At 44.6% G+C, this 25,599-nt stretch overlaps 1 protein-coding gene across 8 annotated transcripts in view; it reads right to left on the bottom strand.

Annotated features, from left to right (window-relative positions):
- Nucleotides 1-25,599, bottom strand: part of trim2a (tripartite motif containing 2a) — a 221,913-nt gene that overhangs the window by 41,487 nt on the left and 154,827 nt on the right. For all 8 annotated transcript variants that reach the window (XM_052039372.1, XM_052039391.1, XM_052039411.1 and 5 more), the window contains 2 exons: nucleotides 18,970-19,702; nucleotides 12,556-12,659 (listed from right to left, as the gene is read on the bottom strand). In XM_052039372.1, the coding sequence (XP_051895332.1) occupies nucleotides 12,556-12,659; nucleotides 18,970-19,702 (837 nt within the window). The remainder of the gene's footprint in view (nucleotides 1-12,555; nucleotides 12,660-18,969; nucleotides 19,703-25,599) is intronic.

Here is a 25,599-nt window from a genome sequence, read left to right as displayed (position 1 = left end):
CAACAAGGGTGATGCTGTTGTGGTCTGGCAGACTGACCTCCAACTTGGAGATTATCTGACAGCTCTCAGACACATCATACCTACCCCTGGCCCACAACCCCACCAACGAACACCAGACCATTACCCATACCATCACAGATCTCATCACTTCCACAGCCTCCAACTTGATAGTAGTCCAATCCCATACTGCCCATTTCTATCTCCTACCCTATCACAAACAGGACTGGCCTGGAAAGCCCATTGCTTCTGCTGGATCTTGTCCCACTGAACCCATCTCCTCATACCTCAACTCTTGCACCCCTTGTCCAGTCTCTCCCCATCTACATTCAAGACAACTCACATGCTCTTCACTATTCTAACAATTTCTAATTCTCTGGCCCCCACCACCTTATCTTCATTATGGACATCCAGACTCTATACACATCCGCTCACCATTAGAAAGGTCTTGTGACCCTCAGTTTCTTTCTAGAACACAGATTCAACCAGTTCCCCTCTACTAATTCTCTCCTTTGCCTGGCAGAACTTGTTCTTATCCTGAACTTATTTTTTTGATTCCTCCCACTTTCTACAAATCAGAGTAGCAGCTCTGGGCACTCACATGGGCCCGAACTACACCTGCCTTTAAGTTAGCTACAGGGAGCAATCCTTGTTCCAAATCTACTCAGGTACCACTCCTTTTGCTGCTACATCGACAGTCACATTGGTGCTGCCTCATTCACCTGTGCTGAACTCATAAATGTTCTGAACTTCACCACCAACTTCCACCCTGCCCTCAAATTCACATGGACTAGAGTCATTGAGTTGTACAGCATGGGAACAGGCCCTTCAGCCCAACTTATCCATGCCGATCAGATTGCTTACCTGAGCTGGTCCCATTTGTCATGATTTTATACACCTCTGTAAGGTCACCCCTCAGCCCATTTAACTTCTCTTTTCACTCAAGACCTTCAGTCCCAGTAACATCCTCATGAATCTTTTCTGTACCCTTTGCAGCTGAATGACATCCTTTCTTGAGATAGGCAATTAGAACAGCACACAGTACCTAAAATGTGGTCTCACCAATGGTGTACAGTAGTAACATGGTGTCCCAACTCCTGTAATCAAAAGCCCTGACCAATGAAGGCAAACATGTCAAACACCTTCTCCTCCACCCTGTTTACCTTTGGTGTCATTTTCAGGGAAATACATACCTGTACAACAGGGTCCCTCTGTTCTAAAAAATTCTCCAGGGCCCGGCGATTTACTGTGCAAGTACTACCCTGGTTTAACTCAAAGAACAAAACTTTGCAATTGTCAGAGTTAAATGCCATTTGCCATTCTTTGGCCCACTTCCCCAACTGACCTGGATCCTGTTGCAATCTTAGATCAGCCTCTTCACTGTCCACTATATCACCAATTTTGGTGTCATCCACAAACTTACTATCCATGCCAACTACAGTCTTGTCCAAATCGTTATTACAAATGACAAACAAGAGGGGACCGATCCCTGTGGCACACCTCTGTGCCCAGGCCATCAATCTGAGTAACAACCCTCTACTACCAACCACTTGCTCTTTCCACCAAGCTAATTTTGTATCCACTTGTCTGGCTAATCACAGATCCCATGTGATCTAGTCTTCCAGACTATCCAAATCCATGCCTCTCTAAAAGTGGCAACACAAGTAGATAGAATGGTCAAGGTGGTGTATGGTATGCTTGCCTTTGTCACTGTGGACATACAGTGTAAGAATCACAAAGTGATGTTAGAGTTGTAAAAAATTTTGGTTAGGCCACACTTGGGAGTATTGTGTGCAGTTCTGGTTGTCCCATTCACTACAGGAAGGATGTGGAGGCTTTAGAGAGGGCTCAGAAGAGATTTACCAGATACTTCCTGGATAAGAGGATATTAGCTATAAGGAGAAGATGGACAAACTTAAATTGTTTTCTCTGGAGCAACGGAGGCTGAGGGGAAAGCTGATAGAAGTTAATAAAATTATGAGAGGCAGAGATATCATTTTCCCAGGGTAGAAATGTTGAATATGAGAGGGCATAGCTTTAAAGTGAGAGGGGGAAAATTTAAAGGAGATGAGTGGAGCAAGTTTTTCTTTCATAAACACAGAGAGAGGCAGGTGTCTGGAACACACTGCCAGGGGTGGCAGTGGAAGCATATATAGTGGCATTCATGAGACTTTCAGTTAGGCATATGAATATGCAGGGAACGGAGGGATATGGATCATGTACAGCCAGAAGAGATTTAGTTTAATTCAGCATCAAGGGTCAAAGGGCCTGTTCCTGCGCTGTACTGCTCTATATTCTATTTAAGACCTCAGCCATCTCCAGTGACTCCAATACATAGGTGACCACATTTATCCTGAAGCAGACCTACTCTCACCCAAGTTACCCCCTTGCTCTTAACATACTTGTAGAATCTCTTAGGATTTTTTTTGCCAGAGTCATCTCGTGTCTTCATTTTGCCCTTCTGATTTTGCTCTAAAGTGTACTCCATCTTTCTCCCTTCAGTAGCATCTGCTTGATCCCAGTTGCTTCCTTTTGTGCCTCCTTTTTCCTGATCAGAACCTCAATACTCCACCTCAACCAGAGTTTCCCTAAACCTGCCAGCTTTGCCCTTTACTTCACCAGGAACATGCTATCCCTGAACTCTCCCCATCTCACTTCGTAAAGCCTCCTGCCTGCAAACAACCTCTCCCAATCAACCTTTGCAAGTTCCCATCTAATGCCATCAAAATTAGCCTTGCCCCAATTTATGACTTTAATTCTGCCACTAGTCCCACCTTTTTCCATAACCATTTTAAAACCAACAGAATCATAACACATAGGAGCAGGATCAGGCCATTTGGCCTAACAAGTCTGCTCTACCATTCAATCATGGCTGATTTATTTTTCCCTCTCAACCCCATTCTCCTGCCATCTGTGGCAATGAATTCCACAGATTCACCACCCTCTGACTGAAGAAATTCCTCATCTCAGTTCTAATGGGACGTCCTTTTATTCAGATGTTGTGCTCTCTGGTCCTAGACTCTCCCACTACTGGAAACATCCTCTCCATGTCCACTCTATCCAGGTCTTTCAATGTTAAGATAGGTTTCAATATCCCCCTCATTCTTCTAAACTCCAGCAAGTACAGGCCCAGAGCCATCAAACGCTCCTCGTACATTAACCCTTTCATCCCTGAGATCATTGTCGTAAACCTCCTCTGGACCCTCTCCAATGCCAGCACATCCTTTCTTAGATATGGGGTCCAAAACTGCTCGCAATATTCCAAATATGCTCTGACCAACACCTTATATTTCATCCTCACTTATATTCTAGTCCTCTCGAAATGAATGCTAATATTGCAATTACCTTCCTTACTACTGACTCAACCTGCAAGTTAACCTTTAGGGAATCCTGCACAAGGACTCCAAGTACCTTTGCACCTCCAATTTCTGACATCTCTCCCCATTTGGAAATTGTCTATGCCTTTATTCCTTCTACCAAAGTGTATGACCACACACTTCCCTACGCTGTATTCCATCTGCCACTTCTTTGCCCATTGTCCCAACTTGTCCAAGTCCTTCTGCAGACTCCCTACTTCCTCAAGACTATCTGCCCCTCCACCTGTCTTTGTATCATCCGCAAACTTGGCCTCAAAGCCATCAATTCTGTCATCCAGGTTGTTAACATATAACATGAAAAGGAGCAGACCCAATACAGACCCCCTGAGGAACACCACTAGTCACTGGCAGCCAACCAGAAAAGGCTCCCTTTATTCCCACTCTTTGCCTTCTGCCGGTCAGCCAATCATCTATCCATGCAAGGACCTTTCCTGTAATACCATGGGCTCCAACCTTGTTCAGCAGCCTCGCGTGCAGCTCCTTGTCATAGGCCTTCTAAAAGTCCTAGTAAAACGATGTCTACTGACTCTCCTTTGTCTATCCTGCCTGTTACTTCCTCAAAGAATTCCAACAGATTTGTCAGGCAAAATCTCCCCTTAAGGAAACCATGCTGACTGCAGCCTTTTTTATGTGCTTCCAAGTAACCAGAAACCTCATCCTTAATAATGGACCAACATCTTACCAACTACTGAAGTCAGGCTAACTGACCTATAATTTCCTGTCTTTTGCCCCTCTCCCTTCTTAAAGAGTAGGGCTACATTTGCGATTTTCCAGTCCTTGGAACTATTCCTGAGTCTAGTGATTCATGAAAGATCACTACTAATGCCTCTATAATCTCTTCAGCTACCTCTTTCAGAACCCTGGCGTGTAGTCCATCCGGTCCAGGTAACTCTTACCCACCTTCAGACCTTTCAGCTTCCCAAACACCTTCTCCTCAGTAATAGTGACTACACTCACTTCTGCCCTGACTCTCTCAAATTTCTGGCAAGTTGCTGGTGTCTTCCATAGCAAGACTGACAAAATACTTATTCAGTTTATCCACCATTTCTTTGTTCCCCATTGCTACTTCTCCAGCATCATTTTCCACCAGTCCGATGTCCACTCGTCTCTCTTCGAAAAAAACTTCCGGTATCCTCTTTTATATTATTGGGTAGCTTACCTTCATATTTCATCTTTTCTCCCCTTATTGCTTTTTTAGTTGCCTTCTGCTGGATTTTTTAGAAGCTTCCCAATCCTCTAGCTTCCCGCTAAATTTTGTAAAATTATATGCCATCTCTTTTGCTTGACAACAGACCCAACCAGTTCCCCTCCACCGCCTGGCAGAACTGGTACTCATTCTCAACAACAACTCTTTCAGCTCCTCCCCCTTCCCCCAAACCAAAGGTGTAGCCATGGGCACTCGCATGGGCCCCAGCTATGCCTGCCTTTTTGTCAGCTACGTGGAACAGTCCATGTTCCAAGCCAACACTGGTAACACCCCAACACTTTGCCTGCTATATTGACGTCTGCATTGGGGCTGCTTCCTGCACCTATGCCGAGCTCATCAATTTAACTGACTTTGCCTCTAACTTCCACCCTGCCCTCAAATTCACTTGGTCTCTCTCTAACACCTCTTCCCCTCTTTCTGGATCTCTGTTCCCATCTTCGGAGACAGATTAACCACTGACATCTTTTACAAACCCACTGACTCCCATTGTTATCTTGACTACACCTGTTCCCACCCTGTCACTTGCAAGGATGCCATCCCCTTCTCCCAGTTCCTCAGCCTCCGCCGCATCTGTTCCCATGATGAGGCTTTCCATTCCAGGACATCAGAGATGTCCTTTTTTCCCCCCAATAAAGAGGGTTTCCCTTCCATCACCATCAATGCCGCCCTCACCTACATTCCCTCCATTTTCCACACATCTGCTTTCACCCCATTTCCCCCCCACCCCTGACATAACAGGGACAGGGTTCCCTTTGACCTCACCTACCATCCCACAAGCCTCCACATCCAACATATCATTCCCCGCCACTTCCACCACCTCCAACGGGATCCCATTACCAGTGACATCTTCCCACCCCTTTCTCCACTTTCCACAGGGATCACTTTCTCTGCGACTCCCTTGTCCACATCCCTCCCCACTGATTACCCTCCCAGCACTTATCCCTGCAACCATGCAAAGTGCTACACCTGTCCCTATGCCTCCTCCCTCACCACCATTCAGGGCCCTAGACAGTCCCTCCAAGTGCGGCAGTGCTTCACCTGTGAATCAGAGGGTGTCATTTATTGCATCCAGTGCTCTGGTGCGGACGCCTCTACATCAGTGAGACCAGATGCAGTTGGGTGACCGCTTCATTGAGCGCCTTCGTTCCATCCGCCGCCAAAGCAAAGGTCTCCCGGTGACCAGCCACTTCATTTCCACATCCCACTCCCATACCAACATGTCTATCCATGACCTCCTCTACTGTCACATTGAGGCCAGACGCAGGTTGGAGGATCAACACCTCATATTCCATCTTGGTAGTCTCCAACAATGACAGCCTCAACATCGATTTCTCTAACTTCCGGTAACCGCGCGCGCCACCCGCCCCCCACCCCCAGCATCTCCCCCCCGTCACCCCCATCTTCCCTCACTCCTGTGGCCTTCTCACCCCTTCTTTCCCCTACCCTAGCCTCATGACCTTCCCATCCATTCCCCATCTCCTTCCCTTTATTTCATGGTCCACTGCCCTCTCCTACTGGATTCCTCCTTCAGCCCTTTGCCTCTTACCTACCTCCTCTCAGGTTCTTACATCACTCCCTTTCATAGCCCCTTCCTCACCCACCAACCTACCTCACCTATCACCTGCCAGCCTGTGCTCCTCCCCCTCCCTCAACCTTCCTCTTCTTACTTCTGCCTTCTTCCTTTCCAGTTCTGATGAGGGGTCTCAACCCGAAATGTCGACTATTTCCCTCCATAGATGCTGCCAGACCTGCTGAGTTCCTCCAGCATTTTGTGTGTATTGCTTCAGAGTCCAGCATCTGCAGAATCTCTTGCATCTCTTTTGCTTTTATACTGTCTTTGACTTCCCTTGTCAGCCATGGTTGCCTTATCATCCCTTTAGAATGCTTCTTCAGTCACTTGCCCTGCCTTATTTCCAAACAGGAGGTAGAGTGTTGCCTTCTCTCTAGTAGGGCCATCTACATATTGTTTGAGAAAAAAAAACTTTCCTGGACACACAAATTCTGCCCCATCCAAGCCCTTATGGCAATCCCAGTCAACATGAGGGAAGTTGAATCACTTACTATCACAACACTATTATCTCCCTACATATTTGCTCCTCCAATTCATGGTGACTATTGGGGGGCCTACAATCCCATCAGTGATTATCCCCTTCTTATTTCTAAGTTCTACCCATATAGCCGCATTGGACGATCCACAAGAATATCATCCCCAACTGACGTTCTCACTAAAAGAGAAAAGCAACTCCCCCTCCTCTCTTACTTTCACCCCTAGCATGTCTATAGCATCTGTACCCCAGAACATTAAGCTGCCAGTCCTTGTCCCTCCCTCAATCATGTTTCTGCTATGGCTATAATATCCCACTCCCATGCATGCCCCAAGTTCCTCTGCCTGACCCATTAGGCTTCTTGCATTAAAATAAATGCAATTTATTCTGTCATACCTTCTTCATTCCTTATTAGCCCGCCTGTCCTGTTTACTGAACTGGCTTGCTTTAACATTTATATTTGTCTTAACTTTCCCATCTGCCACACTACTGCTTTGGATTCCACCCCCTGCCAGACTAGGTTAAATCCTTCCCAAGGAGAACTTGCAAATCTCCCCGCCAAGATATTGGTTCTCCTCCAGTTCAGGTGCAACCCTTCCTTCTTGTACAGGCCCCACCTGAAGAATGTTTACAGTTCTGCTTGCCACACTATCAGAAGGATATGACTACACTGGGCAGGATGCAGAGGAAGTTGCCTTGGATGAAGAGAGACCGTATAGCTTGGGTTTGTTTTCCTTGGAGTGGAGAAGGCCAAGGGAAGACCTGATTGAAGTGCTCAAGATTATGAGGGGCATAGATAGGGTATATTGCAGGAGACTTTTCCCCACATAGCATGCAAGGAGTAAGAGAAAAATGTTTCTTCACCCAGACCCAGTGTGTGCTCACTAAGTGTTCGGAGGCAGAGCCAGGTGGGAGTTTCAAAGTTTACAAAAAGAACTGCTGAGGAGAGTGCTGTTTTTCAAGTTGCTCAGTATGCTCAGTAAATGGTTGGAGGCAGAATCCACCCCCATCAGCAAATATGAGAGGCAAGCTTTAGTGGAGCAGCCATTTTTTGGGAGTGGCGTGTTTGAGCTGTGAGGGCAGCGTTTAAGTAGAAGTGCGAGGCTTTGATTCATGAGGCTTCGATTCATGAAGCTTCAGAGAGAGGGGGTTGAGCTGGTGAGGTTTTCCTTAGAATTGCTCTTCCTATTAGAGTAGGTGGAATGGCAGTTAGGGCAATGGCATGCTCCTCCTGCAGGATGTGGGTGATCAGGGAGACTGGTAGCGTCCCTGATGAACATAGAAGCACAGTACAGGCCCTTAAGCCCATGATGTTGTGCCAACATTTTATCCTGCTCTAAGATCTATCTAATCCTTCCCTCCCACATAGCCCTCCATTTTTCTATCATCCATGTGCCTATTTAAGAGTCTCTTAAATGTCCCTAATGTATCTGCCTCCACCACCTCTGCCTCCACCACCTCTGCCAGCAGTGTTCCATGCAGCCAGCACTCTGTAGAACACCTACCTCTGACATCCCCCTTATACCCTCCAATCACCTTAAAATTATGCCCCCTTGTGTTAGCCATTTTCGTCCTGGGTAAAAGTTTCTGACTGTCCACTCGATCTATGCCTCTTATCATCTTGTACACCTCTATCAAGTCACCTCATCCTCCTTCACTCCAAAGAGAATAGCCTTAGCTCGCTCAACCTATCCTCATAAAACATGCTCTCTAATCCAGGAAACATCCTGGTAAATCTCCTCTGAACCCTCTCTAAAGCTTCCACATCCTTCCTATAATGAGGCGACCAGAACTGAACACAATACTCCAAGTGTGGTCTAGCCAGAGTTTTATAGAGCTGCAACATTACCTCAAGGCCCTTGAACTCAATATCCCGACTAACGAAGGCCAACACACCATAAGCCTTCTTAACAACCCTATCGACCTGCATGGCAACTTGAGGGATCTACTGACGTTGTCCCCAAGATCCCTCTGTTCCTCCGCACTGCTAAGAGTCCTGCCATTGACCTTGTATTCTGCCTTCAAATTCAATCTTCCAAAGTATATAACTTCACACTTTTCAGGATTAAACTCTATCTGCCACTTCTCAGTGGGAGGCAACATGCTTTTGGATACTGTAGCAGGGAATACCCCATCAGGGCACAACAGCAGCAGCCAGGTCAGTGGCACTGTGGCTGGCTCTGAGGCTCAGCAGCGAAGGGTAAAGTCAGGCAGAGCAATAGTGATAGAAGAAAGTTAGGGGGGCAGACAGGAGATTCTGTAGCTGCAGAAGAGACAGCAGGACAGTGTGTTGCCTCCCAGGTGCCGAGGTCAAGGAGGTCTCTGAGCAGCTGCAGAACATTCTCTAGCAGCAGGGTGAGCAGCCAGAGGTCATGGTTCATATTGCCACAAATGACAAGAGGTAGGAAGGGGGTTGGGGGAGATAAAAAGAGGTCCTGTTCATGAATTTAGGGAGTTAGGAAAGCAGCTAAAAAGCAGGACCTCAAAAGGTAGTAATTTCAGAATTACTCCTGGTGCCACATGCTAATCAGGACGGAAATAGAAAGATAGGACACGTGAATGGGTGGCTGAGGAACTAGTATAGTGGGCAGAGTTTCAGGTTCTTGGATCATTGGAACCTCTTCTGGGGCAGGGGCGACCTGCACAAGAGAGACGGGTTGCACCTTAACTGGAAGGGAACCAATATCCTGGTCAAGAGGTTCACTAGTGCTACTCAGGAGGGTTTAAACTAGTTTGGCAGGGGGATGGGAACCAGAGCACCAGGTAAGAAAGTGGAGGGATTGAGAGGAAGGTAGATTTCATGACCAGTTAATCTGTAAGGACAGGCAGGAGCAAGGTAATAGACATGATGGGACAGATGGGTTGAAGTGTTTATTTTAATGCTAGAAGTATTAAGAGTAAAGGAGATGAACTTAGGAGCATGGATCAGTAAATGACGTTCTGACCATTACAAAGACTTGTTTGAGAGAGGGCAGGAGTGGATGCTTAATGTTCCAGGGTTTCAGTATTTTAGAAAAGGTAGAGAGGGATGTAGAAGTGAGGGGGAGACAGGGGAGGAAAAAGTTGCACTATTAAGTTAGGGAGAACATCACAGCTGCACTCAATGAGGACATGATGGAGGGCTTATCCACCAAGTCTATATGGGTAGAAAGGTGCAATCACTCTTATGGGATTATAGTACAGACCACCACCCCACCCCCCCCCCCCCCAACAGCCACTGGGACATTGAGGAACAGATATGCAGGCAAATTAGGGAAAAGTATAAAAACAACATGATTGTTGTCATGGATGACTTCAACTTCCCCAATATAGACTGGGACCTCTTTAGTTCAAGAGGTTTAGACAAGGCAGAATTTGTTTGGTGCATTCAGGAGGGCTTCTTAAATTAGTATGTGGATGGTCCAACTAGAGGAGGGGCCATACTGGTATTAAGAAATGAGCCTGGCCAGGTGACTGACTTTTCAGGGGGAGAACATTAAGGAAACAGTGATCACAACTCCTGAAGCTTCAAGACAGCTATGAATAAGGATAATATGGACCTTACAGGAGACTATTAAATTGAGGCAGAGCAAACTATGAGAGTATGAGGCAGAAGCTAGGGGAGACAGGAATTAGTTGGGAACAGCTGTTTTTGGGCAAGTCCACATCTGACACATGGAGGGGGTTTAAAGACCAACTACAGGACAGGTACGTTCAAGTAAGAAAAGGAGGACAAGGATGGCAAGGTTAGAAATCCTTGGATTATGAGACAGGTGGTGAACTTAGTCAAGAAAAAGGAAGTGCATGGAAGGTTTAGGAAGCTAAAGTCAACAGGGTCTTTGAAGATTATGAAGCTAGATAAGAATTCAAGGGAATTAGGGCCGGTGGGGTGGGGGGCACCATGAAAAGCCCTTGGCAAGTCAAATTAAAAGAGAATCCCAAGGCATTCTACAACTTCATTAAGAGCAAGAGAATAGGACCACTTAAGGATAAAGAAGGGAACACGTGCTCGAAGGCAGAGCATGTGCGCAAGGTCCTAAATGAGTACTTTGCGTCAGTATTTACCAAGGAGAAGGATGTGGAGGATAGGGAGATCAGTGTGGAGCGTGCTAATATGATAGGGCATTTTGAGATTTAGAGTTAGTGTTGCGTCTCTTGAAGAACGTTAAGGTGGATAAGTCCCCAGGGCCTAATGGGATATACCCCAGGTTATTGAGAGAGCCAAGAGATGAGATTGCTGGGGTCTTGACCAAGATCTGTGTGTCTTCTCTAGCTACAGGCGAGGTCCTGGAAAACTGGCGAATAGCTAATGTTGTTCCATTGTTCGAGAGGGAAATAGGGATAATCCTGGTAACTACAGACCAGTGAGTCTCACGTCAGTGGCAGGGAAGCAATTGGATTGGATTCTTATGGATAGGATTTATGAGCATTTAGAGAGACATAGCTTAATTAGGTACATGCAGCGTGGCTCTATGCAGAGCAAGTCACATCTTTCTAACTTGATTGAATTTTTTTTTGTTTAAGGAGGCGATGAAGGTGATTGAGGAGGGTAGAGCTGTGGATGTTGTCTACATGGATTTTACTAAGGAATTTTACAAGGCTCCACATGGTAGGCTCATCTGGAAAATCGAGATGGATGGGATCCACAGTGACTTGGCAGTTTGGATTCAGATTTGGCTTGCCCAGAGAAGACAGAGGGTAGTGGTCAATGGGACTTGTTCTGCCTGGAGGTCCATGAAAGTGGCTGCTCAAGTTGATAGGGTAATGGTGTACGCCATGCTTGCCCCTATTAGTCAAGGCATTGCGTTTAAGAGTCAGGAAGTTGAGTTGCAGTTTTATAAAATTCTGGTTAGGCCACATCTGGAGTATTACATTCAATTCTAGCTGCCCCGTTATAGGAAGGATATTGAGGCTTTGGAGTGGGTACAGAAGAGGTTTAACAGGATGCTGCCTGGGTTAGAAGACGTTAGAAGGAAACTTGCATCGTTCTCTCTGGAGCAGCAGAGGCTGTGGGAAGACCTGATAGAAGTTTAAGATTATGAGGGGCATAGAGTAGAGAGCCAACATCTTTTTCCCAGGATCGAAATGTCTACTACAAGAGGGCATGCATTTAAGGTGAGAGGAGCCAAGTTCAAAGGAGATGTGCCGGCCAAGTTTTTTGTTTAAAAACAGTGTTGGGTGCTGGAATGTGCTGCTAAGGGTGGCAATGGAGACAAATACAATAGAGGTGTTTAAGAGGCCCTTAGATAGGCACATGAATATGCAAAGAATGGAGGGATATGGACTTGTGTGGGCAGAAGGGACTAGTCTAATAGGCTTTTAGTTACGAGTTTAATTAGTTTGGCACAACATCATGGGCCAAACGGCCTGTTCCTGTGCTGTGTTGTTCTATGTTCTATGTTCTGAGGGTGGTAGAGGCAGGTACACTCACAACATTAGGGAGTATCCAGACAAGCTCTTAAATTACCAATGCATAGAAGACCACAGACAAAGTACTAGAAAATGGGATTAGGATATGGAATGGGTGCTGCATTTTCTTGGAGATAAAACCATGCTTCCAGACAGAGGCCAGCAAAATTGGTAGAGGTGATTCTGATCGTTCGAGTCCTAGGACTTGGGGGGGGGGGTGGAAATAATCACAGGAAGTAATTAGGTTAAAAAAGGGAGCATTGAGGGGGAGGAAAAAGTGGGACTGTAGAGTGGGTTGAGGGATGCAAATCAGGGTGTTGCTGAGCCAGAGAGTTGGTGGAGATCAGTCAAGATAGAGAGTTATCACCCTTCCCAAAATTATCATAGATCAATTCAAAACTGTTTTCGCAGTGCAGAAGAATATATTCATGCCAACTGTGCAATGACAACAAAAAAAGAGAACACATGACTAAGAACATATATAGGTTAATGAGGGTTGATGGAGGCCTTTGGCCTTCAAATTATATCCACATCCCCTTACCTGCACACATTGATTATTACTGTCTGCAATCATGACCTTTCCATTGGTGGACGTTGCCACTCCCTGCAAATTGGTAAATTCCCCTTTATTTCTTCCTTTTGTGCCTGGAAGGGAAAAATAAAAGCACACCAACTTATTTGGAAAGACAAATGAAACATTATCTTCAGTAACTGTCAATATAATTTTCACTGGGTATTTGTTCCTATAATTATTACAACTATTTGTTCCTACAATTTCACAGAAAAATCGCAGAGAAGTTCTTGGCTGTTCCCACTTTTCTGACACTGGATTGGAAATTTACTCCCCTTTATCTGCAGATGTACCTAACTGAATGAAAGCAACAAACCATTAAAGCAAGACCTCCACTGAAAATGAATCTAAGCTATTAACACCAAAACATCTTTGTGAACATCTTTGGCATTTCTTAGCTATTGTCTAAATCACTGATAGAAATGCTATGTGAAAGATGGGATATTTACTTAACTTAAATTTAACACCACCTGATGTGTTTTTATGCAGTCAAATCAAAGCTGATACATTAAAAACACATAGGAATGTGAGTACAGTGGAGAATGCCACAAGGTGAAGTTTCCCCAAGACTGTAACCCCTTGTTCTGGACTCTCCAGTCATCAGGAAGGTCTTCACCAAATCTAGCCAATTTAGTCCTGTTGAAATTTTATAAGTTTCTATGCCTTTCTCCCTCATTTTACTGTACCCCAGTGAATAAAGACCTTATTGGACCGAATATCTCCTCAAGTAGCAGTGCTGCTAGAAATCCATCTAGTAAACCTTCATTACATTTGCTTCATAGCAAGAACAACCTTCCTTGGATATGGAGACCAAAACTGCACACAAAATCTCAAAGGGTCTCACCTAGTTCCTGCACAGCTGTACTCAAATCTTCTTGCAATGAAATCCAATGCACTCTTTGCCTTCCTAACTGCTTGCTGCAGCTGAAAGTGTACTTTTAGCGACTGGTGTACAAGGATATCCAGGCCCTTTGCATGCCTCCTATCCCACTATCACCACTGAGTGAATGTCCTCTGCTTTTAGAATCAATGTGGATAACCTCACATTTATTAACATTGCAAAGCAACTACCATCCAATTATCCACTCATCCAACTTGTCTAAAATCACATCCAAAAAGATTTTAAGTATATTAAGGGAAAAAAATAGGGCCCTTCAAAAACCAAAGTAGACATCTTTATGTGGAGCTGCAGGAGATGAGTGAGGTCCTCAATGGATATTTCTCCTCTTTTTTTTACTATGGAGAAGAACATGAAGACTTCAGACCTTGAGATAGTTAATGGGAATGTCTTGGGGGATAATCTACATTACAGCAGAGAAGGCACTGGATGTCTTAAACAAATGCAGATAAACCTCCGGGACCTGATCAAGTGTATCCAAGAACACTGTGGGAAGCTAAAGAAAAAAAATTGCAGGAACACTGTTATGGACCAGTTTACTATTGGTGAATGTCCCTTTAAGATAGAGCACAGTTGTGTGAGTGTGTGTGTGTGGCGTGATGACGACAACAGAAGATAAGGATGTAATGACGTTGGTGGAGCAGACAGTCAGAGGAGACAGAGAGAGACAAGCCTGCTAGTCTCCATCAATGGATGAAAAACAATAACTATGCCTGTCACTACAATCCACATATGGATTTTTGGAATAATCCAGTGGAGTCCACTTTGTCGTTAACCTGTAGAAGGAAACAGGTATTTGTGTGGACGGCCACATCTCTGATGCCTTTTGGGGTGGCAGATACTTCAGAACAAAGCAGTGGAGTCCACTTTGTCGTTAACTTGTAGTGGGAAACAGGTATTTGTGTGGATGGCCACGATTCGAGTGCCTTTCAGGGTGACAGATGCTTCGGAAGAAAGCGGTGGAGTAGTCACTACTGAGTAGACACTGAGGTGTCGTATGAGTTCCAAAGCAGAACATTTGGATTTCATAATTACTCTATTTTCTCTCTCTGTTTTATCTTCAGTCAACGGTGGTTGTTGAAGAAGCCTTTGCTCACGTTTCACCTTTTGGCTTGCTGAACTGAACTTTGAGAACCATTCCTGGACTTGGAGTTTGGGAATTTGCCACACACACACACACACACACACACACACACACGAAGAGTTTAGTTTTTGGGGTTAATGTTTAAGATCTAACGTTTTTATTTCTAACACTAACATTTTTACTTTTATTTTCCTTATGATAATAAGTAGTTATTAATAAAATAGTTTTTTTTTAACCACTTATACATGTCTCAGTGTGTTTCTTTTGTTGCTGGTTCGTAACAACTGGCTGCATCATTGTTAGTGATGGGTGAAGTGCCAGAAGACTGGCTAACGTTGTGCCTTTATTTAAGGAGGGCTGCAAAGAAAAACCTAGGAACCACAGACCATTAAGCCTAACATATGAGGTAGCCAAGTTACTAGAGGGGATTCTGAGGGATGAGATTATACAAGCATTTGGAAAGGAACTGATTAGGGATAGTCAGCACGGTTTTGTGCATGCGAGATCATGCCTCACGAATTTGACTGAGTCTTTTGAAGTGGTAACCAGGAAGATTGATGACGATATGGTGGTAGACATAGTCTATAGACTTCAGCAAGGCCTTTGATGAGGTTCCACATGGTAGGCCGCTATGGAATGTTAGATCACATGCAATCCTGGGAGAGCAAGCTAATTGGATAGGTCCCCTTAGAGATCAGCAGGTCTGCCTATGTCTTGAGCCACAGGAGATGGGTGGGATTTTGCATTTACTGAAGGGAAAATAATGGTTATTCAAGAGATAAGGAACACAAGTGGACATGTTTTAGAGAAAGTGCATATTACCAGGGAGGAGGTATTTGCAGACTTGCAGTGCGTTAAGGTGGATAAATCCCCAGGGTCTGACCAAGTTCATCCTCAGACTTTGTGGGAGGCTAGAGAAGAAATTGCAGAGGCCCTTATGCAGATATTTGCTTCATCATTAGCTACTGGTGAAGTTCCTGGACATCCTCCCCGAGTACTGCTATAATGCTCTCCCTGATCAGCACTGCAACACCCCTCCTCTTTTGCGCTCCTTTCTGTCACACTTGAAACTTATATACCTGGGAATATTGAGCTAACAGTCCTGCCCTTCCCTCAACCACATTTGCATGATTGCAACAATATCATAATCCCATTTGCTGACCATTATGCAAAAATGTATACATCTAGAATTGAAGTAGTATATGCTGCTTCACCAACACTCGGCAATGCGAAGGACATCATCCAAAAGTTAGTCAGAAAATGTGTCTGAATGGAATGGAATATAGTTAGCAGAAATGAGAAAGAGAAAAAAAAATCTTTTGGATAACAAAAAAAAATTGACAAGATCAATTTCAGGTCTTTCCCTTCCAACTAGTTTTTCTTCTTTTCTGACTGATACCCAAAGTTCAGAGATTCCCTGCAATTTCCAATCCACGTACCTGTCCAACTGTCTTTTAAACATTATTGTACCTGCCTCAATCACTTCCTCTGGCAGCTCATTCCACATACATGCCACCCTTTGTGCAAAAAAGTTGCCCCTGAAGTTTCTATTAAGTCTTTCCCTACTCATCTTAAGGATGCAGAGCTGGGCTGACAAGTGGCAGATGGAGTTCAATCCAGAGAAGTGTGAGGTGGTACACCTTGGAAGGACAAACTCCAGGGCAGAGTACAGGGTAAACGGCAAGGTACTTGGCAGTGTGGAGGAGCAGAGGGATCTGGGGGTTCATATTCACAGTTCGTTGAAAGTTGCCTCACAGGTGGAAAGAGCAGTTAAGAAGGCCAATGGGATGTTGGCTTTCATAAGTCGCGGGATTGAGTTTAAGAGCCGCGAGGTTATGATGCAGCTTTACAAAACTCTAGTTAGGCCACATTTAGAGTACTGTGTTCAGTTCTGGTCGCCTCATTATAGGAAGGATGTGGAGGCATTGGAGAAGGTGCAGAGGAGATTTACCAGGATGCTGCCTGGATTGGAGGGTATTGAATATGAGGAGAGGCTTAAGGTGCTAGGGCTTTATTCACTGGAAAGGAGGAGGATGAGAGGAGACATGTTAGAGGTATATAAAATATTGAGAGGAATAGATAGAGTAGACAGTCAGCGCCTCCTTCCCAGGGCACCAATGCTCAAGACGAGAGGTCATGGCTTTAAGGTTATGGGTGGGAGGTTCAGGGGAGATGTCAGAGGGAGGTTTTTCACCCAGAGAATGGTTGGTGCATGGAATGCACTGCCTGGGGTGGTGGTGGAGGCAGATACATTGAACAGGTTCAAGAGCTTGTTGGATAGGCATATGGAGGAACGTGAGATAGAGGGATATGCGGGAGGAAGGGGTTAGGTAGTGTGAGGGTGGTCTGATGGACGGCACGACACGGTGGGCCGAAGGGCCTGTTTTGTGCTGTATGGTTCTATGCCCTCTAGTTTTTGATTACCCAACTCTGGGAAAAATGACTGAGGGCATTCACCTTATCTATGATTTTATACATCTCTAAGATCACTTCTCAGTCTCCTACACTTCAAGGAATAAAGTCCTAGTCTATCCAACCTCTCCCTATAACTTAATCTCTCAAGTCCTAGCAACATCCTTGTAAATCTTCTTTGCACTCTTTCCAGTTTAATTACATCTGTCCTATAGCAAGGCAATCAAAATTGAACACGATACTCCAAGGGCAACCTCAGCAGCGTCCTGTGAAACCACATCATCACCTCCCAATTTCTATACTCAATGCCCTGACTTGTGAAGGCCAATGTGCCAAAAGCCTTCTTCACCACCCTGTCTACCTGCAATGTCACTTTCAGTGAACCATGCACTAGTACTCCAAGGTTGCTCTGTTCTGCAACACTCCACAGGGCATTCACTGAAATTCCCACCTGGATTTGACTTTCCAAAATGCAATACCTTGCACTTAACCGAATTAAACTCCATTTGCCATTCTTCAGCCCACTTACTCAGCTGATCAAGATCCCCCTGTAACTTTTGACAACCTTCTTCATGTCCACTATACCACTTACTTTAATGTTATCTGCAAACTTACTAACCATCCTTGTACATTCTTATCCAAATTATTGATATAGATGACAAACAACAACGTGCACAGCACACTATTAGTCATGGGCCTCCAGTCCAAGAAACAACATTCCACCATCACCCTTTGCTTTCCACCATCAAGCTAAGTGTGTATCCAATTAGCCAGCTCTCCCTGTAATCCATGCGATCTAATGTCCTAGAGCAGCTTACCATGTGGAACCTTGTCAAAGGCCTTAATGAAGTCCATATACACATCTATCACCGTCATCATCAACTTTCTTGGTCACATCATCAAAAAACTCAGTCAAGTTCTTAAGACATGATCTCCCACGCACAAAGCTATGCTGACTACCTCTAATTAACCCCCATCATTCCAGAAGTCCATACATCTTATCCCTCAGAATCCCTTACTGGTCTATAGTTCAAGTTTTTCTTTGCAGCCCTTCTTAAATAAAGGCACAACATTCGCTACCCTCCACTGGCACCTCACCCATGGCTAACGATAATACAAATGTGTCAGGGCTCGCACAATTTCTTCTCTAACCTTCCACAGTGTTCTGGTCAGGCACTGGAGATTTGTCTACCTTTCAAGATATCCAGCAGTTCTTCTACTGTAATGTGGACCATCCCCAAGAACTCTCTGTTTACTTTTCCTAGTTCCAAAGTCTCCATGTCTTTCTCCAGGAAAAATATTCATTGAGGACCTCACCCATCTCCTGCAGCTCCACACAAAAATGTCCCCTTTGGACTTTGAAGATCCCTTTTCTCTCTCTAGTTACTCTTTTTCCCTTAATATACATACAAAATCTTTTTGTATTTTCCTTAATCTTCTCTGCCAAAGCCATCTCATGCCCCCTTTTTGCCTCCTGATTTCCTTCAAGTACACTCCTGCATCTCCTATGACTCCTCTATGGATTCACTTGATCCCATCTGCCTGTACCTGACCCATGCCTCCTCCTTTCTCCTGGCCAGGGCCTCAATATCCCTCGTCATCCAGGGTTCCCTACTCCTACCAGCCTTGCCCTTCTCTCTAACAGGAACATGTGGACCTTGAGCTCTATTTCACCTTTAAAAGCCTCTCACTTGCTTGTAATCCCTTTGCCTGCAAACAACCTACTCCAATCAACTTTTGCAAGCTCTTGTCTCACACCATCAAAATTTGCCTTGCCTCAATTTAGAACACGAATTTGTGGGCCAGTTCTGTCCTCTTCCATAACTAGATTATTAATATTTAAGTTTTGGACCAGCATCTTGAAGGTGGGAGAGGGTATGGGTATCGCAAACTGGCAACATTTGAATTTCTCCCCAGATTGTGGCAAGATCACGGGCAAGCTGAGGAATGGTAGCAGAGAAAGAGAAGCTATTGAAATAAATGTACATACCAACTCTGAAGATCAAATCATCTTCAATCGGATTTTCTTTTCTTTTTCCAGTGCTATACATACTTGCTGGTCGTTTTACAGCCTTCTGTTTCACATGCCCACTGCCAGGGGATTTCACACGTCTTTTGACACCATCAGATGTTGGAGAAAGGTCAGTAGGTTTGACAACCCGTAACTTAAATGGACTCCCTTTAATGTGCTGATCATAAAGTCTGAGAGTGAGTGTAAAGTCACCCTCCTTCTGTTCTTTCTGAATAGTATAAAGGAAGTCATAAGTTCCATTTTTATTGTCCAGAATCTCCCCATCGACTACACTACCATCGGGAGATGCAATTTCAGCACTAAGACATGCATTTCCAGTTTTAACAAGTTCTCCATCCTTGTCCTTCGTTGTTATAGTAACAGATGTAGGATGGCCAATCACACACTGTCTCAGACCCTCACCTGTTGCAACAGTCTCATAGGCCACTGCATTTGTCGTTATTATGGTACCTAAATTGTGTATGGATTTTTTAAGCCCTTCAGTTTCCACCACAAATTCCAGTTGATCATTTTCTTGAGGTTGTAAAGGGAACTCCTGAAGAGCTAGTTCATTCAACCTATCACCCATTTGCTTCTTAACTAACAAAACTTCAGTTTCTGTCCCATGGTTTAGGGCTTGTTCAGTGAAGTTGCAACTACTCCTGATGCTTTCCTGACCCTGCATTAGTGCATCCAGTTGTGCTTGCAGAACCTGCAACAAGAAATTAGTATTTAATGCATGTCATTAACAGTAAATAACAGCAATTTCAATGGACATTTGTTTAAAGTCATACATGGTATTGAAATCACACAATCACATTAAAAAAGATGCAATGCACTTTAATATCCACAAGTTGCATATATAAAATGGTATTAGTGCAAAAATAAATCATACAATCTTGCAAAACCAAGGAAAGCAATAATGAAAAGGAAGATTAAAAGCTTTGGGGTTTTAAAGAGAGCAGGAGGAAGAAGTTATTTTAAAAAGGGGCAAGACTAAGATGCCAAAAGGTGGAGCAGGGAAATGGGGTGCCAGCTATAAATACAAAAGAAATTGGAGTTGAAGGAACAGAGTTGGGAGTGGAGGTGGTGCTAGGTTAAAAATCTGTAAGTGGTAACATGGATAGGGAGGGGTAAAGCCACTGAAATTACGGCGTGGAATTTGGTTACAAGATCGAAATCAAAATGAAATGAGAAATTGTTTTTCCACCTTGGTCGATAGTAAACAGCGGTGTTCTTCATGAATTGGTGCAGGGTCCAAGGATTAGATACGGAAATAGTGTCACCCAGAGGGTGGCAGAGGTTTGAAACTCACTGCCTGAAAGAATGGTGGAGTCAGAAGCTCTCACCACATATGTACTTGAACAGATGTGAACTGCAGGTCTATGCGTGAAGTGGTGCAAGATTAAGTAGCCTTTGTATTTAAAGAGGATATACATTTAGAGCTAAATGGCCTCCTGCTGTATTAGAAATTTTCTGTCGACATTTCGGGTTGAAACCCATCATCAGACCAACATCTGTACCAGATCCTCACTAGTATTGCTAATTCTATACAATAGTATTGCTAATCCTTTTAAAAGGTTTAAAAGCATGCTGTTTACTGCAATTTTCAGGATTAAAAGGATCTATATTCTGCTGTATCCTTTGAAAGCCATCTGCACTGTCCACAACTCCACCAATCTGTGTCATCTGCAAGCTTACTAACTTACCTATCTACATTTTCATCCAAGTCATTTATATATACCACAAACAAAAGAGGCCTCAGCACAGATTCCTGCAGAACACCACCGGTCACGGACTTCCAGACAGAATAACACACTTCCACCACCACCAGTCTTCGATGGGCAAGCCAATTTTGAATCCAAGCTACCAAGTCACTGTGGATCCCATGCATCTTTATCTTCTGCATTAACCTACCATGAGGGATCTTGTTAAATGCCTTACTAAAATCCATGTATACAACATCTACTGCCCTACCCTCAACTGCCTTTGTCACCTCCTCTAAAATATTCAATCAAGTTTGTAAGACATGACCTGCCCAACACAAAGCCATGTTAACTGTTCCTAATCAGGCCATATTTTTTCAAATGTGCATAAACCCTATCCCTAAGAATCCTGTCCAATATCTTCCCTACCACTGATGAGGGGCTAACTGGCCTACATTTTCTTGTATTATCCCTGCATACCTTCTTGAACAAAGGAATAACATTTGCTACTCTCCAGTCCTCCAGGACTTCGCCTGTTGCTAGTGAGGATACAAAAATCTTCGTCAAGGCCCCAGCAATCTCCTCTTTTAGACCATGAGAACTTACCTCCATATCCCTCCAAACCTTTTCTATCCATGTACCTGTCCAAGTGTCTCAATCTTCATATTACTTAAGAGCCCTGTCTGATTTTAGCTTCCTAAACCTTATTGCTTCCTTGTTCTTTTAGACTAAAAGTGTTACCTCTCTCATCACCCAAGGTTCCCTTACCTTGCCATCCTTGTCCTTCCTCGTTGCTGGAACATGCCAGTCCTGAGCTCTGATCAGTTGGTCCTTCAAATAAATCCCACATGGCAGATGTGGACTTGCCCAATAACAGCTGCTCTCAATTAACTCCCCATAGCTCATCTAGTAATGTTGCAATTTACCCTCCACTCCATCACCCCCCCCCCCCCCATTTAGTACTTTCTCACAAGGTCCATACATCCTTATAACTGTCTTGAAACTAGAGTTGATTACTGTTCCCAAAATGCTCTCCACTGAGAGGCCAGTCACCTGGCCAAGCTCATTTCCCAAAACAAAGACCAGTAAGGTCCGTCCTCCAGTTGGACTACCCAAATAATGTTTCAAGAAACCCTCTTGAATGCACTGAGGAAATCCCAGTCAATATCGGGGAAGTTAAAGTCACCCATTACGACAACCTTGTTGATTTCACATCTTCCCATAATCTGTTTAACTATCTATTATTCTTTTGTCCAGTGGCCATTGGGAGGCCTATAGTGTAACCCCAGGGTGATTGCACCTGTGTTATTTTTTGAGCTTTACCCATATTGCCTCAGTGGATGAGCCCTCCAGCATGTCATCTCTACTAATAACTATTTTTCACTATTCCTCAACAGAACACTACAACACAGTACAGGCCCTTCGGCCCACAATGTTGTGTTGACATTTTATCCTGCCTTAAGATCTATCTAACCCTTCCCTCCCACATGCAGTAGCTCCCCATTTCTCTATCATTCATGTGTCTAAGAGTCTCTTAAATGCCCCTAATATATCTGCCCCCACAACCTCTGCAGATTGTGTTCCACGTACCCGCCATTCTCTATGTAAAAAAAAACTTACCGTGACATTCCCCCTTATACCTTCCTCCAATCACCTTAAAATTATGTCCCCTTCTGTTAGCCATTGTTGCCCTGGGAAAAAGTCTTTGACTATCCAACTCAATCTATGCCTCTTATCATCTTGTACACCTCTGTCAAGTCACCGCTCATCCTCCAAAGAGAAAAGCCCTAGCTCACTCAACCTATCCTCATAAGACATGCTCTCCAATCCAGGCAACATCCTGGTAAATCTCCTCTGCACTCTCTAAAGCTGCCACATCCTTCCTATAATGACGAAACCAGAACTGAACACAATACTCCAAGTGTGGTCTAACCAGAGTTCTATAGAGCCGCAACATCACCTTGCAGCTCTTGAACTCAATACCCCAACTAATGAAGGCCAACACTCTATAAGTCTTCCTAACAACCCTATCCACCTGCGTGGCAACCTTGAGGGATCTATGGACCTGGATCCCAAGATCCCTCTGTTCCTCCACACTGCTAAGAGTCCTGCCATTAACCTTGTATTCTGCCTTCAAATTCAGTCTCCCGAAGTGTATGCCTTCATTGGGTTGAACTCCATCTGCCACTTCTCAGTGCAGCTCTGCATTCTATCAATATCCTGTTATAATCTACAGCAACCTTCTACATTACGCACTACACCACCAACCTTTGTATCATCAGCAAACTTACTAACCCACCCTTCCACATCCTCATGCAAGTCATTTATAAAAATCACAAACAGCAGGGGTCCCAGAACAGATCCCTGCAGAACACCAAAAGGTCACCGACCTCCAGGCAGAACACACTCCATCTACCACCACCCTGTCTTCTATGGGTGAGCCAATTCTGAATCCACATGGCCAAGTTTCCCTGGATCCCATGCCTCCTGACTTTCTGAATGAGCCTTCCATGAGGAACCTTATCAAATGCCTTATTAAAATCCACGTACACCACATCCACTGCTTTACCTTCAATGTGCTTTATCACATCCTCAAAGAATTCGATCAGGCTCGTGAGGCATGACCTGCCCCTCACAGAGCCATGCTGACTGTCCCTAATCAGCCTATGGTTCTCTAAATGCCCATAATTGTCATCTAAGAACCTTCTCCAGTAATTTGCCCACCACTGAAGAAAGACTCACTGGTCTGTAATTCCCAGAGTTATCCCTGCTTCCTTTCTTAAACAAACGAACAACATTTGGCACCCTCCAATCATCTGGCACTACTCCTGTGGCCAGTGAGGACACAAAGATCATCGTCAAAGGTGCAGCAGTCTCTTCCCTCACTTCCCGTAATAACCTCGGATATATCCCATCCAGCCCCAGTGACTTATCTATCCTAATGTTTTTCAAAAGTTCCAACACATCCTCTTTCCTCACGTCGACATACCCTAGCATATCAGCCTGTTATATGCCATCCTCACAAATATCAAGGTCTCTCTCTCTCTCTGGTGAATACTGAAGTATTCATTAAGGACCTCACCTATCTCTTTCAACTCCAGGCACGTTTCCTCTTTTATCCCAATTGGTCCTACCCTCACTCTAGTCATCCTCTTATTTTTCACAAATGTGTAGAATGCCTTGGTGTTTTCCTTGATCCTACTTGCCAAGGACTTCTCATGCCCCCTTCTAGCTCTCCTAAGTCCATTCTTAAGCTCCATCCTGGCTACCTTGTAACTCTCCAGAGCTCTGTCTGATCCATGCTTTCTAAACCTCGGGTAAGCTTCTTTCTTCCTCTTGACAAGATATTCTACATCTCTTGTCAACCATGGCTCCTTCACTCTACCATCCTTACCCTACCTCAATGGGACAAACCTATTCAGAACCCCATGCAAGTACTGCTTAAACAACCTCCACATTTCCACTGTGCACTTCCCCAAGAACATCTATTCCCAATTTACGCTCCCAAGTTCCCTCTCCCCCAGTTAATTACTTTCCCATATCGTCTGCTCCTATCCCTCTTAGGGCTATGGTAAAGGTTAAAGAGTTATGGTCACTATCTCCAAAATGCTCTCCCACTGAGAGGTCTGAAACCCGATCAGGTTCACTGCCTAGTACCAGGTCCAGTATGGCCTCTCCTCTAGTCGGCCTGTCCACATACTGTGTCAGGAATCCTTCCTGTACACACTTAAACTCTGTCCCATTTATCCCCTTTACAGTCAGGAGGTGCCAATCAATATAAGGGAAGTTGAAACAACCCTGTTATTTTTGCACCTCCCCAATATCTGCCTCCTGATCTGCTCCTCAGCATCTCTGCTGATATTGGGGTTGGGTCTGTAGAATACTTCCAATAGAGTGATTGCTCCCTTCCTGTTTCTGACTTCCACTCACACTGACTCAGTGGACAATTCCTCTCAGATATCCTCCCTTTCTACAGCTGTGACACTGTCCCTGATCAGCAAAGCCACTCCCCACCTCTTTTACCTTTGTCCCTGTCCCTTTTGAAACGTCTAAACCCCAGAATATCCAGCAGCCATTCCTGCCCTTGCGACAGCCAAGTCTCCGTAATGGCCACCACATCATAGTTCCACGTACTTACCCATGCTTCAAGTTCATCAGCCTTGTTCCTGATACTTCTTGTATTAAAGTAGACACACTTCAGCCCATCCAACTGACTGCAATTTTTCCCTTTCAACTGCCTATCCTTCCTCAGTCTTTCTACACTCTGCATCCACTTGTACACTAAATGAACCAACCTCTGACCTATCATTCTGGTTCCCATCCCCCTGCCAAACTAGTTTAAACCCTCCCCAACAGTTCCAGCAAACCTGCTCGCAAGAAAATTAGTCCCCCTCCAGTTCAGGTGTAACCTGTCCCTTCTGTGCAGGTCATACCTTCCCCAGAAGAGATCCCAATGATCAACAAATCTGAAACCCTGCCTCCTGCACCAATTTCTCAGCCACACATTGATCTGCCAAATCATCCTATTCTTACCCTCACTGGCACGTGGCACGGGCAGCACTCCAAAGATTACTACCCTTGAGGTCCTGTTTTACAGGTTCCTACCCAACTCCCTACATTCCCTCTTCAGGACCTCATCTCTTTTCCTACCCATGTCATTGGTATCAATATGTACCACAACCTCTGGCTGTTCACCCTCCCCCTTCAGAATGCTGTGGACCCAATCTGAAACATCCCTGATCCTGGTACCAGGGATACATACATACACACACATATAACACACTACTGACCTTGAAGCCATTCTCACTACTCTGTCCTATCACTAAAGGGAACACCAAATCAAAGAAAGAAAGGAACATACTTATCACCCAAACCTTTCTGGTGTTATAACACCCTTCTTGCA

The sequence above is a fragment of the Pristis pectinata genome, chromosome 2, assembly GCF_009764475.1.
Source record: "Pristis pectinata isolate sPriPec2 chromosome 2, sPriPec2.1.pri, whole genome shotgun sequence".
In the NCBI taxonomy this organism is placed as follows: Eukaryota; Metazoa; Chordata; class Chondrichthyes; order Rhinopristiformes; family Pristidae; genus Pristis; species Pristis pectinata.
This window is presented reverse-complemented; position numbering and strand designations above follow the sequence as displayed.